Source organism: Pipra filicauda, unplaced genomic scaffold (genome assembly GCF_003945595.2).
Source record: "Pipra filicauda isolate LSUMZ 115617 unplaced genomic scaffold, ASM394559v2 scaffold430_size1018388_pilon, whole genome shotgun sequence".
NCBI lineage: Eukaryota > Metazoa > Chordata > Aves > Passeriformes > Pipridae > Pipra > Pipra filicauda.
Genome location: NW_024104566.1, coordinates 99,862 through 119,480, shown reverse-complemented (window position 1 = coordinate 119,480; position 19,619 = coordinate 99,862). Strand labels below are relative to the sequence as shown.

The following is a 19,619-nucleotide window of genomic DNA, read 5'->3' as shown; positions in this document are numbered from 1 at the left end:
AGGGCACTCAATGGGGTAAATGTCCACAAGCTCACTGGTACTATTCTGTTTCAAAGAGACTTTTTTAAAAAGCAGAGTGAGAAACTTCTGAGACTTTTAGTGGCCAGTATTCATACTTTTCTATTAAGGAAAACTCGTTGTTCAGTCATTGATACAATTAACAGTAATGGCACCAAAATCTACTCCTTTTCATGTTAATGGAAAGGTAATGTCAGTGTTCTGTGTTCCCACTGTTTCTCAGGACATGAGCAGGTGTCCTCCATCCAGCTGTGTGCCTGGTAGGAGCAAGGAGCACTGCTGTAACTGGGTTGAGAATATGGTTCAGTTTCTACTTTGAATTTCAAATACTAAACATTGGCCAGCATTTCTTTAGGTCTGTTCATAAAGTTGCCAATATATTTATCTGATCAAAGAAATAGAAATCTTTTCTTCCCCTCTGTTTTCACTTAAATCCAGCATTTGTAGATAATATTTGCAAAAAATTTAAATAAGCAGACCAAAATTTTTAAAACAAGACTCAGCAGAAATGAACTCTGTGGCTTAAAAAATTAGTTTGGAAACAAGATTTGATGCAGTGGTTGTTTTTTTAAATGCCGCTTTATTGAGCTATTCCTGGCATTTCCTTTATTAATACAACAACATAGGCTAATTCCACTTTCAACCCTGATCTTCAATTAGGTCTATAATTTGAGATCTGTTAGGAGAGACTTGGACTGACATGGGGTTTCAGCAGCAGAGATTCAAATGCAGGATTGATTCCTTGTACTTTAACACCACTCCTTTGCTACTCAGAAAAGCAACTTATCTCTTACTTGGTCTTGAAAGAGCAGATCTTGGACATTGTGCTGTAGAACTACTTCAAGACAGTAAAGGCATTTGAAAGACAGGTGGATCTCACAGGTTCATGTGGGGGGCTTGTTAATTTTTCTGTCCACTGGCTCATTTAATCTCACTTGGCTTTCCTTCTCCTTCCCATTTTACTCTTTTTATAACTACTCTTGTGCAGTGGAAGAGCTACATGAAATATTTGCAGGCTGAATGAGTGGATAGGTACCAGACAAGAAAAGAAAGTTATGTTTCTGGCATCCACATCCAACTACAGAAAGGGAATAGAACTAGGGTTCTGGGAAAAAGATAAATTAATGAATCTACTCATGTATGACTTCAGTAATTGAAATAATGAAGAAATGGCTGCAGAATGAGATGCAGATCAGTTAGCAAGCCCACTTTAACAGGTTTAAAATATTTAACATCTTGGTAATCATCCTTCTGTGATGATGACCTGATCATGTTTAAAGAGGTCTCTATATTGGGGTATGAAAAGTTCAGTCTCTGCTAATGCTTCATCCTGTTGAGGCATTTTGAGTTGGGAAATTGAAACTGTCCTTTCTGCTGACTGTTTAATTTCTAACCATATTGTATCACAAACAGTCCTTTTTAAAATGCTTTTATTCCTCTTGACCTATCATGGGACGCTAGGGCTGTCTGCACTAGATAAATGATATCTCACATATCAAAGTGAATGATGATCCCTATTTACTTTTCCAACACTATTAGAAAATTATTGCTTTCCTTGGTGTTTCTTAAGTAGAAATGCCTTTAATTTATGATGCTAGAATATAAATGTTGACTTCTCTATTTTTGCAGTTTAAGGACAGCTATTCTTTTATACCTTATTGCAAAGGACAAATAAGAAAGCCAATTACTATCATTAATCTTTTTGCTAATTCACAAAGGCTATGAGATCATAGGCATAATTTTCTACTGTTATCAGTAGCTGTCATTAAGAGTCTTGAACAACGTGCAAAGCTAAGGAAAATTAAAGGTATGAGTGTCAGCCAGCCAGGGACGAGTGATATCCTTCAGCTACATTTAGAATTAAAAGAGAGATGGTTTCTCAGCTCACTCTTCGTGTGGTCTACATAAAGCAAGAGAATATTAATTGTAAAGTACTGTCCTTATGACAACATGAGATACCTGCCAAATTTAATAATATAAGCATAGTTGACAGCAGAGCTAGATTGCTTCTGAAAAATTCCCTGGGAGATGAAATATGTCTCTTCAAAGAAGACAGGTTGAGAATCAACCTTTAGAGAAGAACAGAATAATTAGTGCTTCAGTTCAGGAAATCTCTAATTAAACTTATGCTTAATAAAAAGAACACACTTCAGTCCTATTGACTTGGATGAGCTTTCAACATGTCTGAGTGCTTTACTGTGTCCCAAAGGGCTGTGGACCTGATTCTTCAGACAATTGCCAGGTGTAGAGTTTATGGATGCAGTGAAATGTCACCACCACTTGCAGTACTGTGGGCTCCTTCTGATGTAGCAGTGAGCATTCTGTCCTGAGCTGAAAAAAATCTGTCTCCAATAAAAGTCAAGCGCTTGAGTGGGACTGTTGTCTTTAAGAGCAAATAAGCTGTAAGTTCAGCTCTGTGCTTTGCTGTGCCAAGAAAACACTGAACTTTTTCCCAAAGACAGCACATTTAGAATCTAGGAATGTGACAACAGCTTCTTGCTGGGATTTGGCACCCAATTCATTCCGAAAATGCCTTAGTTGGGTTATTTCAATGGCAATTACAATAATTGAGTAATACTTAATTTTGTTTTCTTTTGTGAGACCGCAGTTCAGAAATCCTTTTTTTTCTATGCAGTTGTCTCTTGAACAATGTTGGAAATGAGGCAGCTGTTAGTTACAGTTGGGAATTGGGTCTTCAGGTTTTTCTATCCTACTTGTGAGAAACTGTGATAATTATTTGAAAGAAAAATCTCTTCCCTGGTGACATCTGTAATGACTGCACTGCTGAAACCACTGTCTTTATTCTGGATTGCTAGTAAAAACTAGCAGAGCTTTGGTATTTTCCATGGGTGAATGGGAAAATCTGAGCCACTAAGGAGGATAGTTTGCACGTTGGGAACTCAAACTGTGAGGAGTCCCTAAGATCCAGAGATAAACTTTCAGTAGATGTTCACTGGAATTATAGCAAGTTACACAAGCAGAGTCTGCTCCAGTGTGTGTAGTAGATGTCAGATCTCTCCCATCTAGGAACAGTCCTTAGGTTTGTTTTCTAGCTCATAGAAAAGAGGGTCTTTGTGAACCAGAGTATGTTGTTACTTCCCTGTATGAGACATGCATGTCCTGGGACATACCCGTGGCTGAAACATAGCTTCTTCTGCATAAAGCATGACTGCATTTAGTACATGGGCTTATATGCAAATACATGCACAGTGAAGTGTTGCAAACCCTGTGTTCCTTTCTGAGGCATTGGTAGCAGAGAAGAAAATAATGTCTCTGCAAACACTTTCTTTTCTGGTGCAAGTGAGACAATTTTCTCAGAAAAAGGCTGGGAAAGGAGTTGGACATATTTCTGCCATTACTCACAGCTCTGTTGAAAACTGTCAGGTGGGTTTACAGGGAAATCTGATCTCTGAACACAGCCAGCAGTGTTGGCCTTGCTGAGAGTGGGCTGTCCTATAGCTGGACACCCTGGGATTCCCAGATTTTCTTCAGTCCTAAGGGCTCTCAGCTCTGTGGCAGGTAGGCATGTCTTCCCTGGGGCAGAGGTGGCTGCTGAGTGGGCTCAGGAGATTCGCTGCTGCTGTAACTTTCAGGGCTGCCGAAGATACTTCTCGCCAGCCTGAAGTATTGAGGGAATCCCAGGCATCCTTTTTGTTGCAACGAAAATGCCTTATGGGTTTTGCCTTGAGCATGATGCTGGTCATTCAGCTGCCCTGCACCCTGTGAGACTCCCCAGAGAGACCCCAAGACCCGTGGCAACCAGGAGCCCGGTTTTCCATTGTAAAAAAATCCACTGCTCTATTTTGGCTTTTCTCAGTGTATATTTTAAATCTTTCTGCAGCAAAAACTAAATGCTGACCTAATCTCCTCTCATCTGCCTTGGACTGAAACATTAGAACCTAACCATGGCTAATATTAAATATTATTTAGAGCTGTCCATAGTAAATTTATCAAAGACAGTGAGGCACACATAGACAGTAATAAGTTTGTGGTAAATTCTCAACTGCCAGAGGATAGATAAGACCATTTAACATGTTCAAATTCTCCAGTGGAGTTAATACCTGAGAGGATTACTGCTGCCTGTTGAATTGTCAGTGTGATTTGTTTCTTCAGGTTGGTATTTCTTAGCAATTTAGCCACTGTACTGAATTGCCAGCTTCCTAATTATTCTGGAAGAGCTGAAAGGGACACGGCACAGAGTACAATCTCTCTTAACTGTTGGACAGAGGGTGATGTTTGTAGGTTATTACAGCTCTTCACTCTCAGCTCTGGTGTGCAGGATTGAGTTCATGGGGAGAAGCAAATAAACTGGTTGCTGTATTCTTCCAGTGGAGCAAATGTGAGAAGTCCAGTTGTTGTTCATTGTAAATGCATACAGTTTAATCATACTTGACAAAAGGATCACTGTTCTTTCCTGTGTCACACTAGCAAGGGTTGTTTCTTCTCACACACCTTTAAGGAATTGTACAGTGTACTTGTACATGCATCCATGCACCAATTAAAAAAATAGAAATCAAAACTTGTCTTTCTTTAGAAAGGAAAATTGTATGACAAAGTTCTGGTGAATTCAGAATCAAGTGCCAGTGTTAAGTTGTTGTTGTTGTCTCTTCTTTGACTTAAACCTTCCTCTTTTCAGCACACAAAAAAAAAGTGGAGGTAGGATTTTCTTAGTAGGCATTCTGCTTTCCATTATCAGCTCAAACTCTACCTGACTTCTAGTTTTTGGTGGAGGTTTTTTTCTTGTTTTAGATTGTGTATTTTATTTGTTTGTTTTTCTTATACACTTCATCTTTTTACTAGAAATGCTTCAATTACAGCTACGTTAAAAACCAAACCCCAATTTGTGAGAAAAACTCCATGTGATTTAGGGAAACTGCTGTGAGATTGTTTTTTTTTCCTCCTTCCTCTATATTAAATTTTACTCCATGGTTTGAGAGGTTGAATATAAAACATTATATAACCCAGGATTACCCTTGTGTCTGTCCATCTTCCTGAAAAGATAGCCTAGATGTATTGAATTGTTTTAGGTAGTGAAGCTAAGTAAATAAATATTTTCCTCATAAGAATAAAGAATAACTGATCTCATACTCTTTCCAAGAAGGGAACAGAGCTATTTATTAGCAACTGAAATATGGAATCACTAATTCTATAGGGATATTAGAAAAGATTCTTTTTTTTTTTTTTTTTTTAAGGAAGCTGCTGGGCTTTGAAATCAGTGTTATTTATAATAATTGAATTTTCAAAAATAATGACCTGTGCACTCAATTCGTGTTTTTAGGATTCTGGAGATAACTGTGGGAGGACGATGTTAGAAATAATCAAAGATACTAGCATTAAATTCAATGGAAGAACAATACTAGGATTTTCTTTCTCAGAAATAAGAGCAACCTAATGTATTGTTCGTAGAATCATAGAATGTTAAGGATTGGAAGAGACTTTAAAGGTCATCTAGTCCCAACCACCCCTGCCATGAGCAGGGACAACTTCCACTAGACCAAGTTGCTCAAAGCCTTGTCCAACCTGGCCTTGAACACTGGTAGAGATAGAGCATCCATAAGTTCCCTGGGCAACCTGTTCCAGTGTCTAACCACCCTCATAGTAAAGAATTTCTAACTAACATCCAGCCTAAATTTCCCCTCTTTCAGTTTGTACCATGACTCCTTGTCCTATCACTACAGTTCCTAAGCAAGAGTCCCTCTCCAACTTCCCTGTAGGCCCCCTTCAGGCACTGGAAATTTGCTATGAGGTCTCCATGTAACCTTCTCCTCTCCAGCTGAGCAGCCCCAACTTCCTCAGCCTGTCCAAACAACATTGTTTGAACATTCATAGTCCTATATTTGGGTTGCCTTTGTTGTTTGTGCCCTGGCAGTTGTTAAGATAGGACAGACAACCTTTGAATGAGGATTTTTTCAATGTATTGTCAAATAAAAGATATTTACTGTAGGGAAGTGTTAATTAATATGTACTTTTACAGAATTAATATAACTTTTGGATAGTTCTGCCCTTTCATCCTAAAAAGATGCAGAATTATATCGAAAGTTTATACGTAGTGTGAACTTTCAGATAAGTAGCATCTTCAAAGACTGAACAGAAGAACCTACATGGAAAAAGAAAAATGCAAGTTACTTTTTGCAGGATTATGAGCAACATCATGAAAACTCCATTTTGCATCTATTGAACCCACAGACTAAGTTTAGAGAATAATAAAAGTCAGATTTTGGCCTAAGTTTTTAAATCTCTCCACTCATATTTGTAGTACTTAAAATAGATCATGGATTGTTTTGGTCATGCTGTGGGTCCTGCTGTGATCAAAGTTTGTTTTCAAACTTAGAAATATGCCCACTCACAAGGTTTGTAGTGTACTAATATTATACAATGGAAGGTAAACATGTCTAATTTCCCTTTGAAAGCAGGAAGAATCCCATTTGATCATAATTTCCAGAATTTGCATCATATCATGTCTTAAGAAAAAAAATTACGAGTACAAAGTCTTTAGCTAAGAAACATTCGTTCAAATATATCAGCTCAGCTGATTGCTGGAATGTCTTGGTGGATTGAAATTTCTTTTCCAGTTTAAAGTAATCAAGGGGTTTTGTTTGCTTTTTGGTTTTGTTTTTCCTGTGCTCAGCTATTGCTGGTTCTAGTGCAATAGTTACTGAATTCTACAGATTCTGTAGATGATGTGTGCAGTACTTGAATACAGCAGTATCTTCGATGGGAGTTACATGTGGACTTCAAACAAGCTCTGCTTACGGACTGTAGGATAATACAACCTTTGGAGTCACGTGATAAAACATTTTCAATATACTTTTCAGATTTTAGATACTTACATGTTCCTCATTCCTATGATAGCTGTGCATTTCAAAACATACTCTCCTCAGAGGTTCCTAACAGGTACAAAACTTCAATTATGCCTGTTGTGATAAGTAAGAAACCCAAAATTAGAAGAGACAGGGATTTGTCCAAGGGTGATGCAGCTCCTCTGTCACAGGAAACAACTGAAGCAGTGTCCCAGCTTTTGGCACGTTCTTCCTCTTTAGTCACTTGTGGCTTACTTCATTTTGCCTAGAAAAGAGAAGAAGAGGAAAGACAAAAGGGTGAAGAACAAATCAGGCAGCAGGAAGAAATCCGAGCACAGGAGTTGTATCTGAGCCTCAAGCAAGCTCAGCAGCATAGTCAGCACAGCGACGATGACCAGGAGTGGGAAGAACAGTGTGAGTAAATTACCTTCACGGGATTAATGTGTTTCTGAAAGCAAACGAAAGGAGACTCGTAGGATGGAAAAGGTGTTGCCAAAAATCTCTTCTACCTAGGAGCAATACAAAAAGCTGTACTATTTTGGCAGAAATTACCAGCTTAACCTTATAAACGGAAGTTTCATATTTCTTTTTGAACCCGTTTCAATGCCTTACAGAAAATTTTTCTTGTACAGTAACTGAGATCATTAATTTTTTTCTAAAGTACTTAATTAACAGTTTTGGCTTAGTAATAATAATTCAGGAAACAGTTATTTTGACAGCTTGTCCATAGCTATTTCTGAAGAGGTAAAATCTGTCTTCATCTGTATTTTAATTGCTTCCACATGGTAACTAGATGAAGCTATGATATCAGTGCTGAAACTCACTTCATTCTAAAAGGTTACAGTAAATAATACTTAGATTGTTGATCTAAAAAAAAAATAAATTCTTATGATGATGGTGATCTCACTCTATGGAGGTACTGTTCCTTTTTAGACACCGTAAAATTCTTTATAATGACCATAATTGTGATTAATTTAATTTTTTTAGTGATTTTTAAAACCTTACAAGGATCAGAACAACTATATTACTGTATATGAATACATTCATACTATAAATAAGTAAAGGTCCACATTATGAATAAATGGTATTTAATAGCTTAAATATTTAATGAAGTGTCTGTCTATCTGTCTATTGTACAGTTGACTTTGGAAGTAGGAAATTCATTAGCAAGAGGAATTCTACATTTTTTGGGGGGGAGAAGAATATTTTCCATTTCTCACATCTATACTGATTTGATTACTCTGCAGAAAAAGGAAGTGTAATGACTGGAGAGTATTAGCTCCTGTGGGGTTATTGTAGTAATTATATGTAACACAAAAATTAATCAACTAATAATAAAAATGGAGTTTTAGGGAGCTGATATGTTGTGCAAGAAATACCTCATGGAGTAGAAAAAAAATACTGCTGTAGTGTTACATATTTCCTGACAGGGGTAAAAAAAAAAATTCCAAATATACAATGAGTTTATTTTATGGTTTTGGCCATCACTTCATTAGTTCCTAAGGACTAATTATCGAAGTGCTATTACCTGGAATTGATCTGATAGTGAATCATTCTGCACAACATGAATTAAATCTATGTAAGATACAGTGGTGCCATTTTCCAAGCTCATAACAGGCTATGCTTTTTTTTGATCAATGAAACCTCTGTATATTACGCTGTCAATAAAGAGAAGGTAATTATTTCCCAGAGAATTATCTAAATCTGGGTGTATATATTTATATGGAAAGAAAAACTGTAACTTTCTGTGTTTTAGGTATTTAAGAGCAGAATGAGTTGGGGAAAAAGTAGCCCTTTAGTTTTGTAGAAAATTATCATCACCTGGCAACCCAGCATCAAGAGTAGTGCTATGTACTTTGACATTTCTTTGATGGTACATAAGGAAAAAAACCCTACATTTACAATCATGTTGTTAAAAAAAAAAAAAAAGTAAGTCCAGTCTATCTTTACATTGAAATTGGCAATAAAACAAAATAGTATAAAGACTACTGAAACCAGGTATCTTTCCTTACTATTGCATTAAAGAGGTAACTGAGGATTTAAACTGTTGCTTCCGTTTTCTCAAGGAATGTTCTTTGTATAGAGACAGACATCAGTAATGCAATAGAGGAATTATGGGAGAAGACAGAGAGAAAAAGGAATAAGCTATGTGAGATTTTGGCATTTTTGATCTGTCAAAACACTTGTGACTGCACCACCTGATGGGTACAGCCTGGCACCAGAGCTCCTTTCGTGTGAAAGCTTTGAGGCATTCTGGGTGCTCTGAAGGAATTGTATCCCCTTCAGCCTGTGTGCCTTGATACCTGCAGACCTGTCTGCTTGTCCTAAAGGTGACCAAGGGCAGCTCTCATGATTTCAAGCTGTGGAGCTTGGTCAGCAATAGCAGTGCTGCCGTGGGGAACAACAGCTCAGCACCTTCTGTGGTGGCACCAGAGCTGGGCTTTGTAGCCTGCCATAAATGCTGTGCTGCCAGAGTTTATGCTGTTATCAGTAATTGATTTAGCATTAAACTAACTGCAGACTAATGACTAGAGTGTATCACATCCTTGTTTATCCTCTTATATTTATCTCAGTGTCTCAATTTATCCCAGTTGGTTTGAGGGCTTAGAACTGTGCTCCATTAGCAAATGGGTGTGACAACTGAAGATATGAAGATGCAGTGTTCAGTGCCTTATCTCACACCAGTTCCTGGCTGGTTTAAACCATGCTATCAGACTTTGCATTAAGCTTCCTCAGCAATATTAACACCTTTCATTTCCTTAACTTTACTGCACAAGCTAGAATGTCCAGCAGACAGGCAGTAGCAAATATCTGGAAATGGGAGCATTAAAAATTACTATGGAATTAATTAGTACCTCAGGTTCACCAGATTTCTCAGTTTTTATTTCAGTTCCAGAGGGTTGTTTTTTTTTTATTGTAATCCTTCCATTTTGTCCACAAGTACCTGTGGAACACCAAGAAACAACTTATTGAAGTTAGGTAAAGCTATCCAATAGTCATCTTTTTTAAGCAATAAATAAATGCATGAATGCATAAGAGAATTACAAGCAGATGTAATATTTACATCTTCTGCCTCTACACTCTTGCAGTGGAAACCATATTGCTCATTAGGAACAGGGCCAGGCTCCTTTGGATCTTACCTCCTTGAAGTCAGCCCTTTGTATTCAACAGTGCTGGGGGTCAGTACTGCAGAGGAGCAAAAGTCCTTGAGCAGCTATTGTGGAGAGCAAATGCAGCAATGATATTGATGACACCACTAACTTATTTAGTAGATGGAATTTAGAATGTGATGAGGATTCATCTCTCCTCATCACATTATCCCTCAGCTGTTTATTGCCAAGGCAATAAGCAAAGTGTTGCTAATATTAGTTTCTGTTGTTTGGTTCAGTTTGCTTCTGCTGTTTGCCAGATAACAATAAAGGCCCATAGAACTGCTGTGTTAACTGAAATACATAATTTTAGTGCTTTTTAGTAGGGTAACTGACAAATGTAGAATAACTTAAGAAATCAGTACTAAAGGGGAAATATGATGTTGCAAGAGCAATCATACACTTTGATTTTGTATAATAGACATATATTGGGTTATTTTAGAGGGCAGTTGCGAGTTAACAAGTAGAACAAGTATATTGGTTGGCAAATGAGAATAATGAAAAAGATTGATTCAGAGTGTCCACTGTTCAAAGCTCTTATTCTTTGAGACTGAGAAGTGAGAACTAAGACTAAACTTTGACAGAGGAGGGTGCATATTCTTATTAGTTTTGGACCTTTCTGTGGGCTGTTCCATTTTTTAGGTTTCTAGGGTGTTTAAATGTGACCTCTCTCTGTGAAAGCAGAAAAAATATCTGCAAAACATAATAGAAAAAAGCTGTAGCACGAATATTCATCCGATTGGATGTTGCAAAAAGCATTCTGTTAGTACAGTTACAAACCCCTGCAAACTGCACCAAGCAGTGAAGTGCTCAGATACCATCTGACCAGCTTTACTCATCGGCAGACAAAAATTATTCCAGTAAAAATGTAAACATAGATGAGTGAGTTGATCTATTCTTATGACTTACCCCAAGCACCCACTTTTGGTCTCTGTTGGAAGTAGAATACCAGGCTGACTCATTATAGCTTCTTTTATATTTTATGTTCTACAAATGTGTCTATGAATTTATTTTTTGTCTGGTTTTTAAAGGAATTCATTTAGTCTTTATCTTCCACAGAAATTTAAGTGAGTGAGTTTACTGGCAGGAGCATTTGACAAAATGCTGAATTTTGAAGTGAGTAGTCCCCAGTTCAGCTATACATTAGCTAAGCAAGTGCTTAACATAAAGTATGTACCCTCTGAACTTCAATAGGTCTCAGAGTGCGTTGTTGAATAGGAATGGGATTATTCAAATGCTTTCAGATAAAGGATTGCTGAACTGGAGCCATATTGCAGAGTATTTGTGGGAAGTTATTTTCCAATTAGGAAAGGCAAAAAAACACTTTGTGATTTGTCTGTGCACTCAGAAAATCTGAAGATTGGATTTTATCTATTAAGTAGTCATTTTGAATTGCTCATAAACAAGCTTCCAAGAATTGTTAACAAGGGTGTAAAGCCAAAACAAAATAATTTAAAAATTAGGATGTATAATCATAGCACATGTTGTTTTCTGCTTTCACATATCTCTGACTGTAACTCATAGCTCTTCAAAAGCACAAAATAGATTACAGAAAATAGAGAGTTCCTAGTCTTTCACAAATTATGTGATCAAGTTCAGCTGCAGTGCACCATGAATTAATCCTCATCTATATCAAAAGATTTGGTATTAGAACTTTACCAGGGCTGCTAATAGGGATTTACCAATCCAAAGCGAAAATTTAGAAGGCAATTTTGCATTTTCTCTCAAAAGACAACTTAGGTTAGCATAGAGGAATAATGGATTTCCACAAACTCTTCAGGGAAAACGAGGCAATTGACACCTCTAGGATTGTAAGAGCTGTTGCACACACCATTTGTGGTTTGTTCTCTTGTTGAGAGTATGTTCACACTGCAGATCACATAGACATGTCTGAGCTGGCTTTAAACTATTCATTTCTAGTAATAATAACTGTCTTGGATATATTTGTTAGCTTTCCAGGAGGGTTAGGTAGCCCATTTTTGACCTATTCTACTGAGGCTACAGTCATATTGACACCTAACCTATATGAGCAGCTCAGGCATTTCTGCAGAAGCTACAGTTCCAGCAGGGCAGAAGTGTGCTTCATTTTGCAAGTGCTGAAGGAAAAGTTTCCTGTTATTGGTATCACCAGCACTGGAAGAGAAAACTGGTGTTGGAGCTGGTCTTATAGGGCCTGGCTGAACTGTAGATTTCCTGTGAGCTTAACAAATTCCTCGTTTCCCTGTCTTGTCAGTCCTTCCATTATTCTGTAATATAAAAGGAAGATTGGGTAGATGTAAATTGTTATTGATGTAATTCTTGATGCTAGATATGTGGACCTGGGGTGATGATTCAGAGAGTGTAAGATTTTTTTCACATATCTAATCTCCCTAGTGAAAATATTGGCTATTGAATTTAGTGTTTTGCACAGGGGTCATGCCAAAAATACGTTTGCTGTAAAAGGACAGCCGATCAAGAACAATAACCTCTTCCTATTTGAGGGAGCCCTAGAAGTCCTGACTACTTTTGCTTTCTTATTGTGAGAAAGGCTATGATGTCTCTGAAAATACAACTAATGCAGATTTTTGGCTTTTTCTATCTTAAAATATTTGTGCTAGACTAGATCCAGACAGAAGGTTCTTATTCCTAGTGAGATGGTTCAGAGCCAAAGAGAGAAATACGAATATTCACAAAATTCTATTGTAAGAAAAATCTGCTACAGAAATAGATCCTGATTTACCTTCAGACTTTGAGTGACATTCTCAAGATAGAGAAATTTGTGGGAAGTGTCAGTATGGGAGGATGGTTCATGTGGCACACATTGCTTTGTCTGGAATGTAGTGATAAACATTTTTGTAGGTTCCTGACTGCAATGGCTTTATCCATCATACTATTTCCAGTCACCAAAACCAGTTTTGTGCCAGTGACTCTGATTATTTACCTGAAAAGTCCTTTGACAAGTCAGACTTTTAGAAGTAACTTAGGATAACATAGCAAAGCAGGTCAACAGTAGAAGCTGTACTGAACAACTTTGAAAGGTAGGGGAAAGAGGGATGTTTCAGGGAATAACTGTAAGGAATGGGAGAGGAAGAAAGTCAGGACTCCAGTAATGAGAAAAAAATGGATTGAGAGACCCTATGCATCCCTATGGTCAGTGATAGAATTCTTCAGATACCTCACCTGGGAAATTTCAATAAAAATTCTTCTTAATGTGAAAGAGATGACTATATACATATATAGATATAAATCTAAAAATCTACATACAGCCTTCCCTATCCTGACATATATACAGACACATATACACAAACACATATACACGTGTATGGGTATGTTGATAAATGCAAATACATACATTCAAAAGGTTTTCTGAAAGTTGAAATGTCGATATTTAACAGTTGCAAACTATGCTACCTCTCCCCGTAGTTCTGTGATAAGAAGCTCTACAGTTTGGGAAAATGTAGCCTGGTCACCAGCCTTTGATGGTACAGATTTATTAACGAGCAAAAACTGAGCAGGAATGTCTGTTGAAAGGAGTGTTTATTGCTGAGGAAAGTGGGCCATGAAGGTAGCTTGCTTTTTTCATTGCCAGGCAGCCTGTACATCAGTAGAAAAGAATCCCAGAAATCTCCAGGCAGTCTGCCCTCAATCTGTATATTGTGATTGTGGCAATGACCGGTTTCTAAATGCCTTGCCAAGTTGCATTGCACTCATCTTCCTTGCAGTCTCTCCTTGTGCTGCAAACACCAAGTTCATATTTAAAGTGACCATTACTGAGTGGCTTTACAAAGGATAAATCAAAGAAATGTTGTAACCAATATACTTGAGCCATTGAAGTAGCATATTTAAGTGACATTATCTACCCTTAAAAATAACGACCTGGAGTCTGTTACTCATGTTTTCTGTGCTGTACATTTGTTTGTTACTTTGTTTATCTAAAACTACAGGGTATGTAAAGTGAAACTGAAATCCTGCAAGTTGTATACATATGAAGCCCCTATGACTCATTTATTATGCTATCTTGATGAGCTTTCAGTCCTGTATATCTTTCTACTTATGATATTATAGAAATCTAAGCTTAAAGGTCCTTTCTCTTTCCCTTGTTTGCCCACAATGTTTTATTTAATTTCATTTGGCTTTGAGTGCTTTTATTGCTTGATTCCATTAAACCTTCTCATAATTTGGACAAATCAGTTTATATTTCTGTTTGCTTTAAATTGGTAGTGTGACTCAGAGGGATGCAAACAGCCTAATGAAATGCAACTGTGTGGTGTTATGTCATGCATTCCTAGTCACAGGTACAGTCACAGTGGAGCAAGAAATAGTGTGTGCACTTTATGAACTGGGTATGATCTAAGCCAGGATAGTCATGGCAGGATTGCTAATTACTACTGGAGGCAATAGCTAGCTTCTTTAATATTTACTTCACTGGATGTTAGGGGTTTGTTTTGCACTGGAAAAATTTGCCTGCCTACAGTTATTTGTGACTCAAAAAAATCATCCAAATGGGGCTTGAGGCACCAGAAAAGTGCTGATACATGATGAATATTTGCAGTACAATTCTTGGTGCATTTAAGTTATACCATTTCAAAGACAGGATTGTTAGTACATTAGTTTTAAAATGAAGAAACTTTAGTAAAAGATGCCTGACCTGCAGTGGCCAGAGCAGCAGTCTCATTTCAGGTTACAGAAATGGGTAACTCCCTGGTCAATACCATTGTTAAGTGTGTAATAAATCTTCCAATGGAGATTCTGGTTCTTTATATACAATTTTAGAGACTCAAGTGTGAGACAACCCCGTCCATAGCATCAGCATGCCCTTTCCAATGGTTACAAATTTATCCATTGTTACTGGAACCATTTTTAGACTGAAATTTTCAAGTTGGAACTTCTGTGACTACAAGTACTGTGACAACAATAGCATATACTTTTCAGAAAGAAAACAACAACGGCAAAAAATGTAAACTACATGTTAGTTTTAATAATTGTAAATTTTGGGAGTAGCTTCTTCAATTCTAGTTATGTTCATAGAGGCAAAAAATTCTGTTAACTTTAAGCAACAATTAAAATCCTTTCTTGAAACATAGAACTTGATGCATTGCCAATGGAAAAGATGTCCTGAAGCAGAATTTCTCTTATTACAGCCAAAGCAAGGTCAGATGTAATCACAGTATGTTAGAGGCTCAGTTATTGCCAGTACTGATCAAATTATTGATATCTTGAGTCTGGCAGGCTTCTTCTAGTGGTGGAGCTGTATTTGAAGCACAAGGAATGTCATCCAGCCTTTGGTAACGCGTTGTAATTTATACACCCTTAAAATGATGTCACATAGGAATAAAGGTACTAAGTTGTTCTGTAAGGAAAGGAGTAAATGGCTGTTTGTATTTCTAAAGTCTCTCCTCCCCAACCTTCCCGTTCACCCCACCCAGTGCGCCGCTCCAAGGCCGCAGACGAGGAGAGAAGCCACAAAGCGCGCAGGGCGCGGGATGAATATCGACGGCAATCCCTGCGTGCCATCCAGAAGGGAAGAGTGGCTGGCCTGAGTAACTTGTTCCAGGGGACGAGCCTCAACAACGACCAGGAGACAAAACTGAACAACAATAGTTCAAGTCCTTTGCTATGTCTCTCTGCAGCGTCCAGGTTGGTTTGTACAGCAGTGACTTTGAAGCAGTTTTCTGTTGAATGGCTCCCTCTCCGGTTCCCACCATCTCAACGAGCTGTTCTTCAGTCGCTGGGAATTCTCAGTCTTGCTGTTTCACTATGACCAGAAAAAGAATGTTTAAAGAAAAAGAAACCCGGGTTTAATGTAAACTAAATGCCATTTGTTTTTCAGACAGAACTCTTAGAATTCACACAGAGAGAGATGAGTCCTTGAAACGTCAGTATTAGATCAGTATGTGAGGTTGTGGCACAGAGAAGTCCAATGGACAAATTCTTAGGCAAGTCTTAAGCCTCAAGCCTAAAATTACCTGCTGCTTAATAGCTCCATTTTACAGAGAGCTGTCCAAAGTTTCAGGAGGTTTTAGGTTTTGGGTTTTTTTCCCGGCCAAATCCAGTGTCTTTTTTATTTATTAATCTTTCGTATGACTATTTAGGGAGCACCAGAAATTGCAGAAGAGGAAAAGAATCCAAACTGGCAGATGACTGCTAGGAAGCTGACTAATCACTCTACTCTTTTACTGGTTATTTCTTATACCATTAATTTGGGTTCATGTGTGGTGATAAAGGCAGTGTGAGCACTGACAGGATGGTAACATTAAATTCTAAAGAAAAAACAAATATCCAAGCTCAGAAAGGAAAGAGTCCTATTACACTCTTTTTCCTTCCCAGTCAGTGTATCACCACAGATATTCCATTGTTTGGAAATGTGTTCTGCTTTGGTAAATTCTTTACCCTACTGTATTGAGATATAGAAACTCTTCCATAACAGCAACCAAACAACTCCCAGTTTGAGGAGGAATCAGAATTTCATTCTGAGAGAGCAGGTTCTTTAAAGTTACCATCAAATCAATTCGTAAAGGGAAGTCTCTCATTATTTTCCCAAACTGCTTAAATTCTCCTTCAAACTGAAGTAGTAAAAACACCAGTAAAATGGCAGATTTTGAGAAAAGACAGTCCATTGCTTTGACTGAAGTTCTGAGCTCTACCATGAAGTTATTTACTATAGAATTGGGTGGTGCTAGATATGATCCTTTTCAAAAAGGACCAGAAAAAAAGCTGAAAAGTATTCCGATCATTATCCAGCTCATTTTCAATATTATTTATCTGTTTCTAAGCTATGTTTATACTGCAAAAATGAGGCAGTAATTATTTTTTCTTATCTCTTAAGACTTCTCATTTTCTGGCCGTTACTTGATTGTGAAGGTGTCAAGAAACATAAAAGTTGCTTTTAACAAATGCTTCAATAATGAATATATATAAATGTGTATAATTCAACTTCTCACAGTTTACACTGGTATGGAAAGGCAGGAGCAGATGTGAATCTAAGATTTTACTTTGCCAGTGACCTGGGAGGTCAAGGAGGAGATGCACACTAAGTTGTCATTTACCACAGCTATGAGACAGGGGTTTTTTTCCTCAAGAGAATGTAGGTTCAGTGTTACATCTCTAAGTTTTTCAACATGAAGTGTTGCTCCTGTAGTTTTTTACCTTGCCTTGCCATTTCTTTTAAAAGCCACATGAAAATAGTATTCTTTTATTTTTACATGAGATCTCTCTCTCTTATTTCTGTATAGCTATATAGAAAACCATTTGAATTTTTTCCTGCTGTCTTTTTTACTTTGCTGAGTATTCTCCTCCTGATGAAACTCTTTGACCTGCTTGTTCACTTTTATCCTTTTGCCTACTGTGGGGTTTTTATTTTTACTTCTGTGGTTGTAGTTCTTTCTTCCTGTCCCTGTTGAACAAGCTGGAGCACAGAAGCTGTACAGAAACTGAGACAGTAATTTTGAGATTTAGCCTAGGGCAGGAAAAATTATGGACGTGACAAACTGTTCAAAACTTAACTGAATTAGAGAGAAATGAGTTAAGGAACAAGAATGGACTGTAGAACCCTCTAATTCAAAGGATTTTTGTCTTTCTTTATATAATGTATTGAAAAATGAGATATAAGAAACATGTGTTGTTTGGTTTTTTCTTTTTTTCAGTGTGTGTCTATAACTGAATTCTCACTTTTCCCCCTCACTTATGGTTGTATCTTCAAATTTTACAATGAATATTGGTCAGATCTGCTCACATGCATTCATGTAATTCAGCAATAATTATTATGTTCACTGTAATAGTTCAACAGAACCAAACACTAAATTAAGTAACAGCAAGATAAACTGAAAGGAGGACTCAGCTGCATATCACCATGCTTGAATTTGATATGGTATACCTTACACCTTATTTGTGGTAGTTGGTGGATCTTCCACATATTTTACCTGATTTGCCTCCTACTATCTAAAATGCACCGAAAGGGTAACGTATAGAAAGAGTAATGGAGGCTTTCAAGTAGAGAATGCAAAGGGAATATAAGGGTTTAAACAAAAGATTCCCTCTCTTGTCCTTAGTAATTTGGAGACACAATGCATTATAGGAGTATACTCTAAGTAAAAAAATAAGATTCGCACGTCAGTGTTTATCTTGGAATAAAAATGAGGTAGAAAAGAAAAACTGACTGAAACGTCCATTGCATCTTTTGTGATAAATTGGTTTTCAGTTTAAGTTAAGTTTAAGTGCTTAAAAAATGTCCAAACTTCCACTGCAAATGTAAAAACCACAATATTGTTGTTTCCATAGAAGCCCCAAATACTTTTACTAGATTTTAAAAAGGTTAAAGTTGTTCAGTGAGTTATACTGAACGGAAGTTATAATGGCCATTTTGAAGCTGTGTGTTTTGTAAGTATGTAGAAAAAAAAAAAAAAGGTTAAAATTTATCTTGTCTCTTGTTTTCATGCACTGCTAGTTCTCTGTCTTTCAATGCAGTAACATCTGGGAGCGTCCGTGCCGACCCTTCTCCCGAGATGTCATCATCCGCTGGTTCAAAGAAGAGCAGATCCCTCGACGTGCTGGATTCGAGAGGAACACCAACAGGATTGCTCAGTGGTTTCATGGTAATACACTCCTCCTTTATTTCTTGTATAACAAAGCTGTGAGCATATACTCCAGAAATAAATGCTCAGCTTTCATCCCAAAAAAGAAAGTCTACTGACATTGTGAAACCGAGTGCCTGTTAAAACAAGATTTTTGCATCTTTCCTATTAATAGCACATGATTTTCCTGTTTTATTTTTTCTGATTAAGCAGGCTAATTTGGGACTCATATCACCAGAGTTTTTTTGAGGAATATTTTGGCCAAAATATAGTTGCTGTAAAATAGTAAGCCAAGCAGGAGTAGTGAGACCGAGATAGGGTGAGAAGGATTCCAAAATAAACTGGCAAATAGTGTAGTGGTACAGTACCTGGATGACTGACTTTCAGGTTTTTAACTTATCTGATTTGCAAGAAGGACTTGAACTCATGTATGTTTAATCCCTTGTGTTTCATAAACTTGGGCAGCATTTTTTATTTCTTGCTTCCTTTTGTAACAAAAATTATTGAATTTATTTCCTCAAAAAGAATTGAGAGTGTGTGATTTTAGACAGTTTTCATGAAATGGGAAAAAAAACTCCTGTGCAGATCCATAATTTGCTGAGTCTGATTGAGTTCCTATCTCTGAGACTTTTGCTCTGTATAGAATTTGCCATCCAGCTAAATCTTTGATATCAAATTCACAGGTAGGAGATTTTATTTTCATAAGTATTAGCAATGATCTTTATACTCATTATTCTTAGATATAAAAAAAAAAATTCTGTCTTAATTGAGAAACTAGAACAACTTTAGAGTTTAATCTCAATTTTTCTTTTTCATTGCTGCTTTTGGTCTGATATAGCTTTGCTCAAAGCACTAAGCTGACCCTGATCTGATTCATGGTTCTCTAAGCCTAAGATGAAGACGTGTGGGCATTCTAAACTGAACCAGACAAGGAAGATTTCTAAACAACTTTAGTGTTTTGTATATTTCAGATTGATTTTTATGATACACAAATCCTTCTGTGTTAAAAGACATCAACAAGCTGCTGTGTTCATTGGTTTAATTAGTCAAAGACACTGGAGTCAGTCATGTATAGCTTGTAAATGCTACATACTTCCATTTCT

General features: G+C 37.2%; 1 protein-coding gene across 4 annotated transcripts in view; it reads left to right on the top strand.

The window, feature by feature from the left end:
• The window catches only part of SH2D4B (SH2 domain containing 4B), a 62,110-nt gene that overhangs the window by 16,367 nt on the left and 26,124 nt on the right, over positions 1-19,619 (top strand). For all 4 annotated transcript variants that reach the window (XM_039385744.1, XM_027720621.2, XM_027720624.2 and 1 more), the window contains 3 exons: positions 7,088-7,232; positions 15,373-15,583; positions 18,410-18,537. In XM_039385744.1, the coding sequence (XP_039241678.1) occupies positions 7,088-7,232; positions 15,373-15,583; positions 18,410-18,537 (484 nt within the window). The remainder of the gene's footprint in view (positions 1-7,087; positions 7,233-15,372; positions 15,584-18,409; positions 18,538-19,619) is intronic.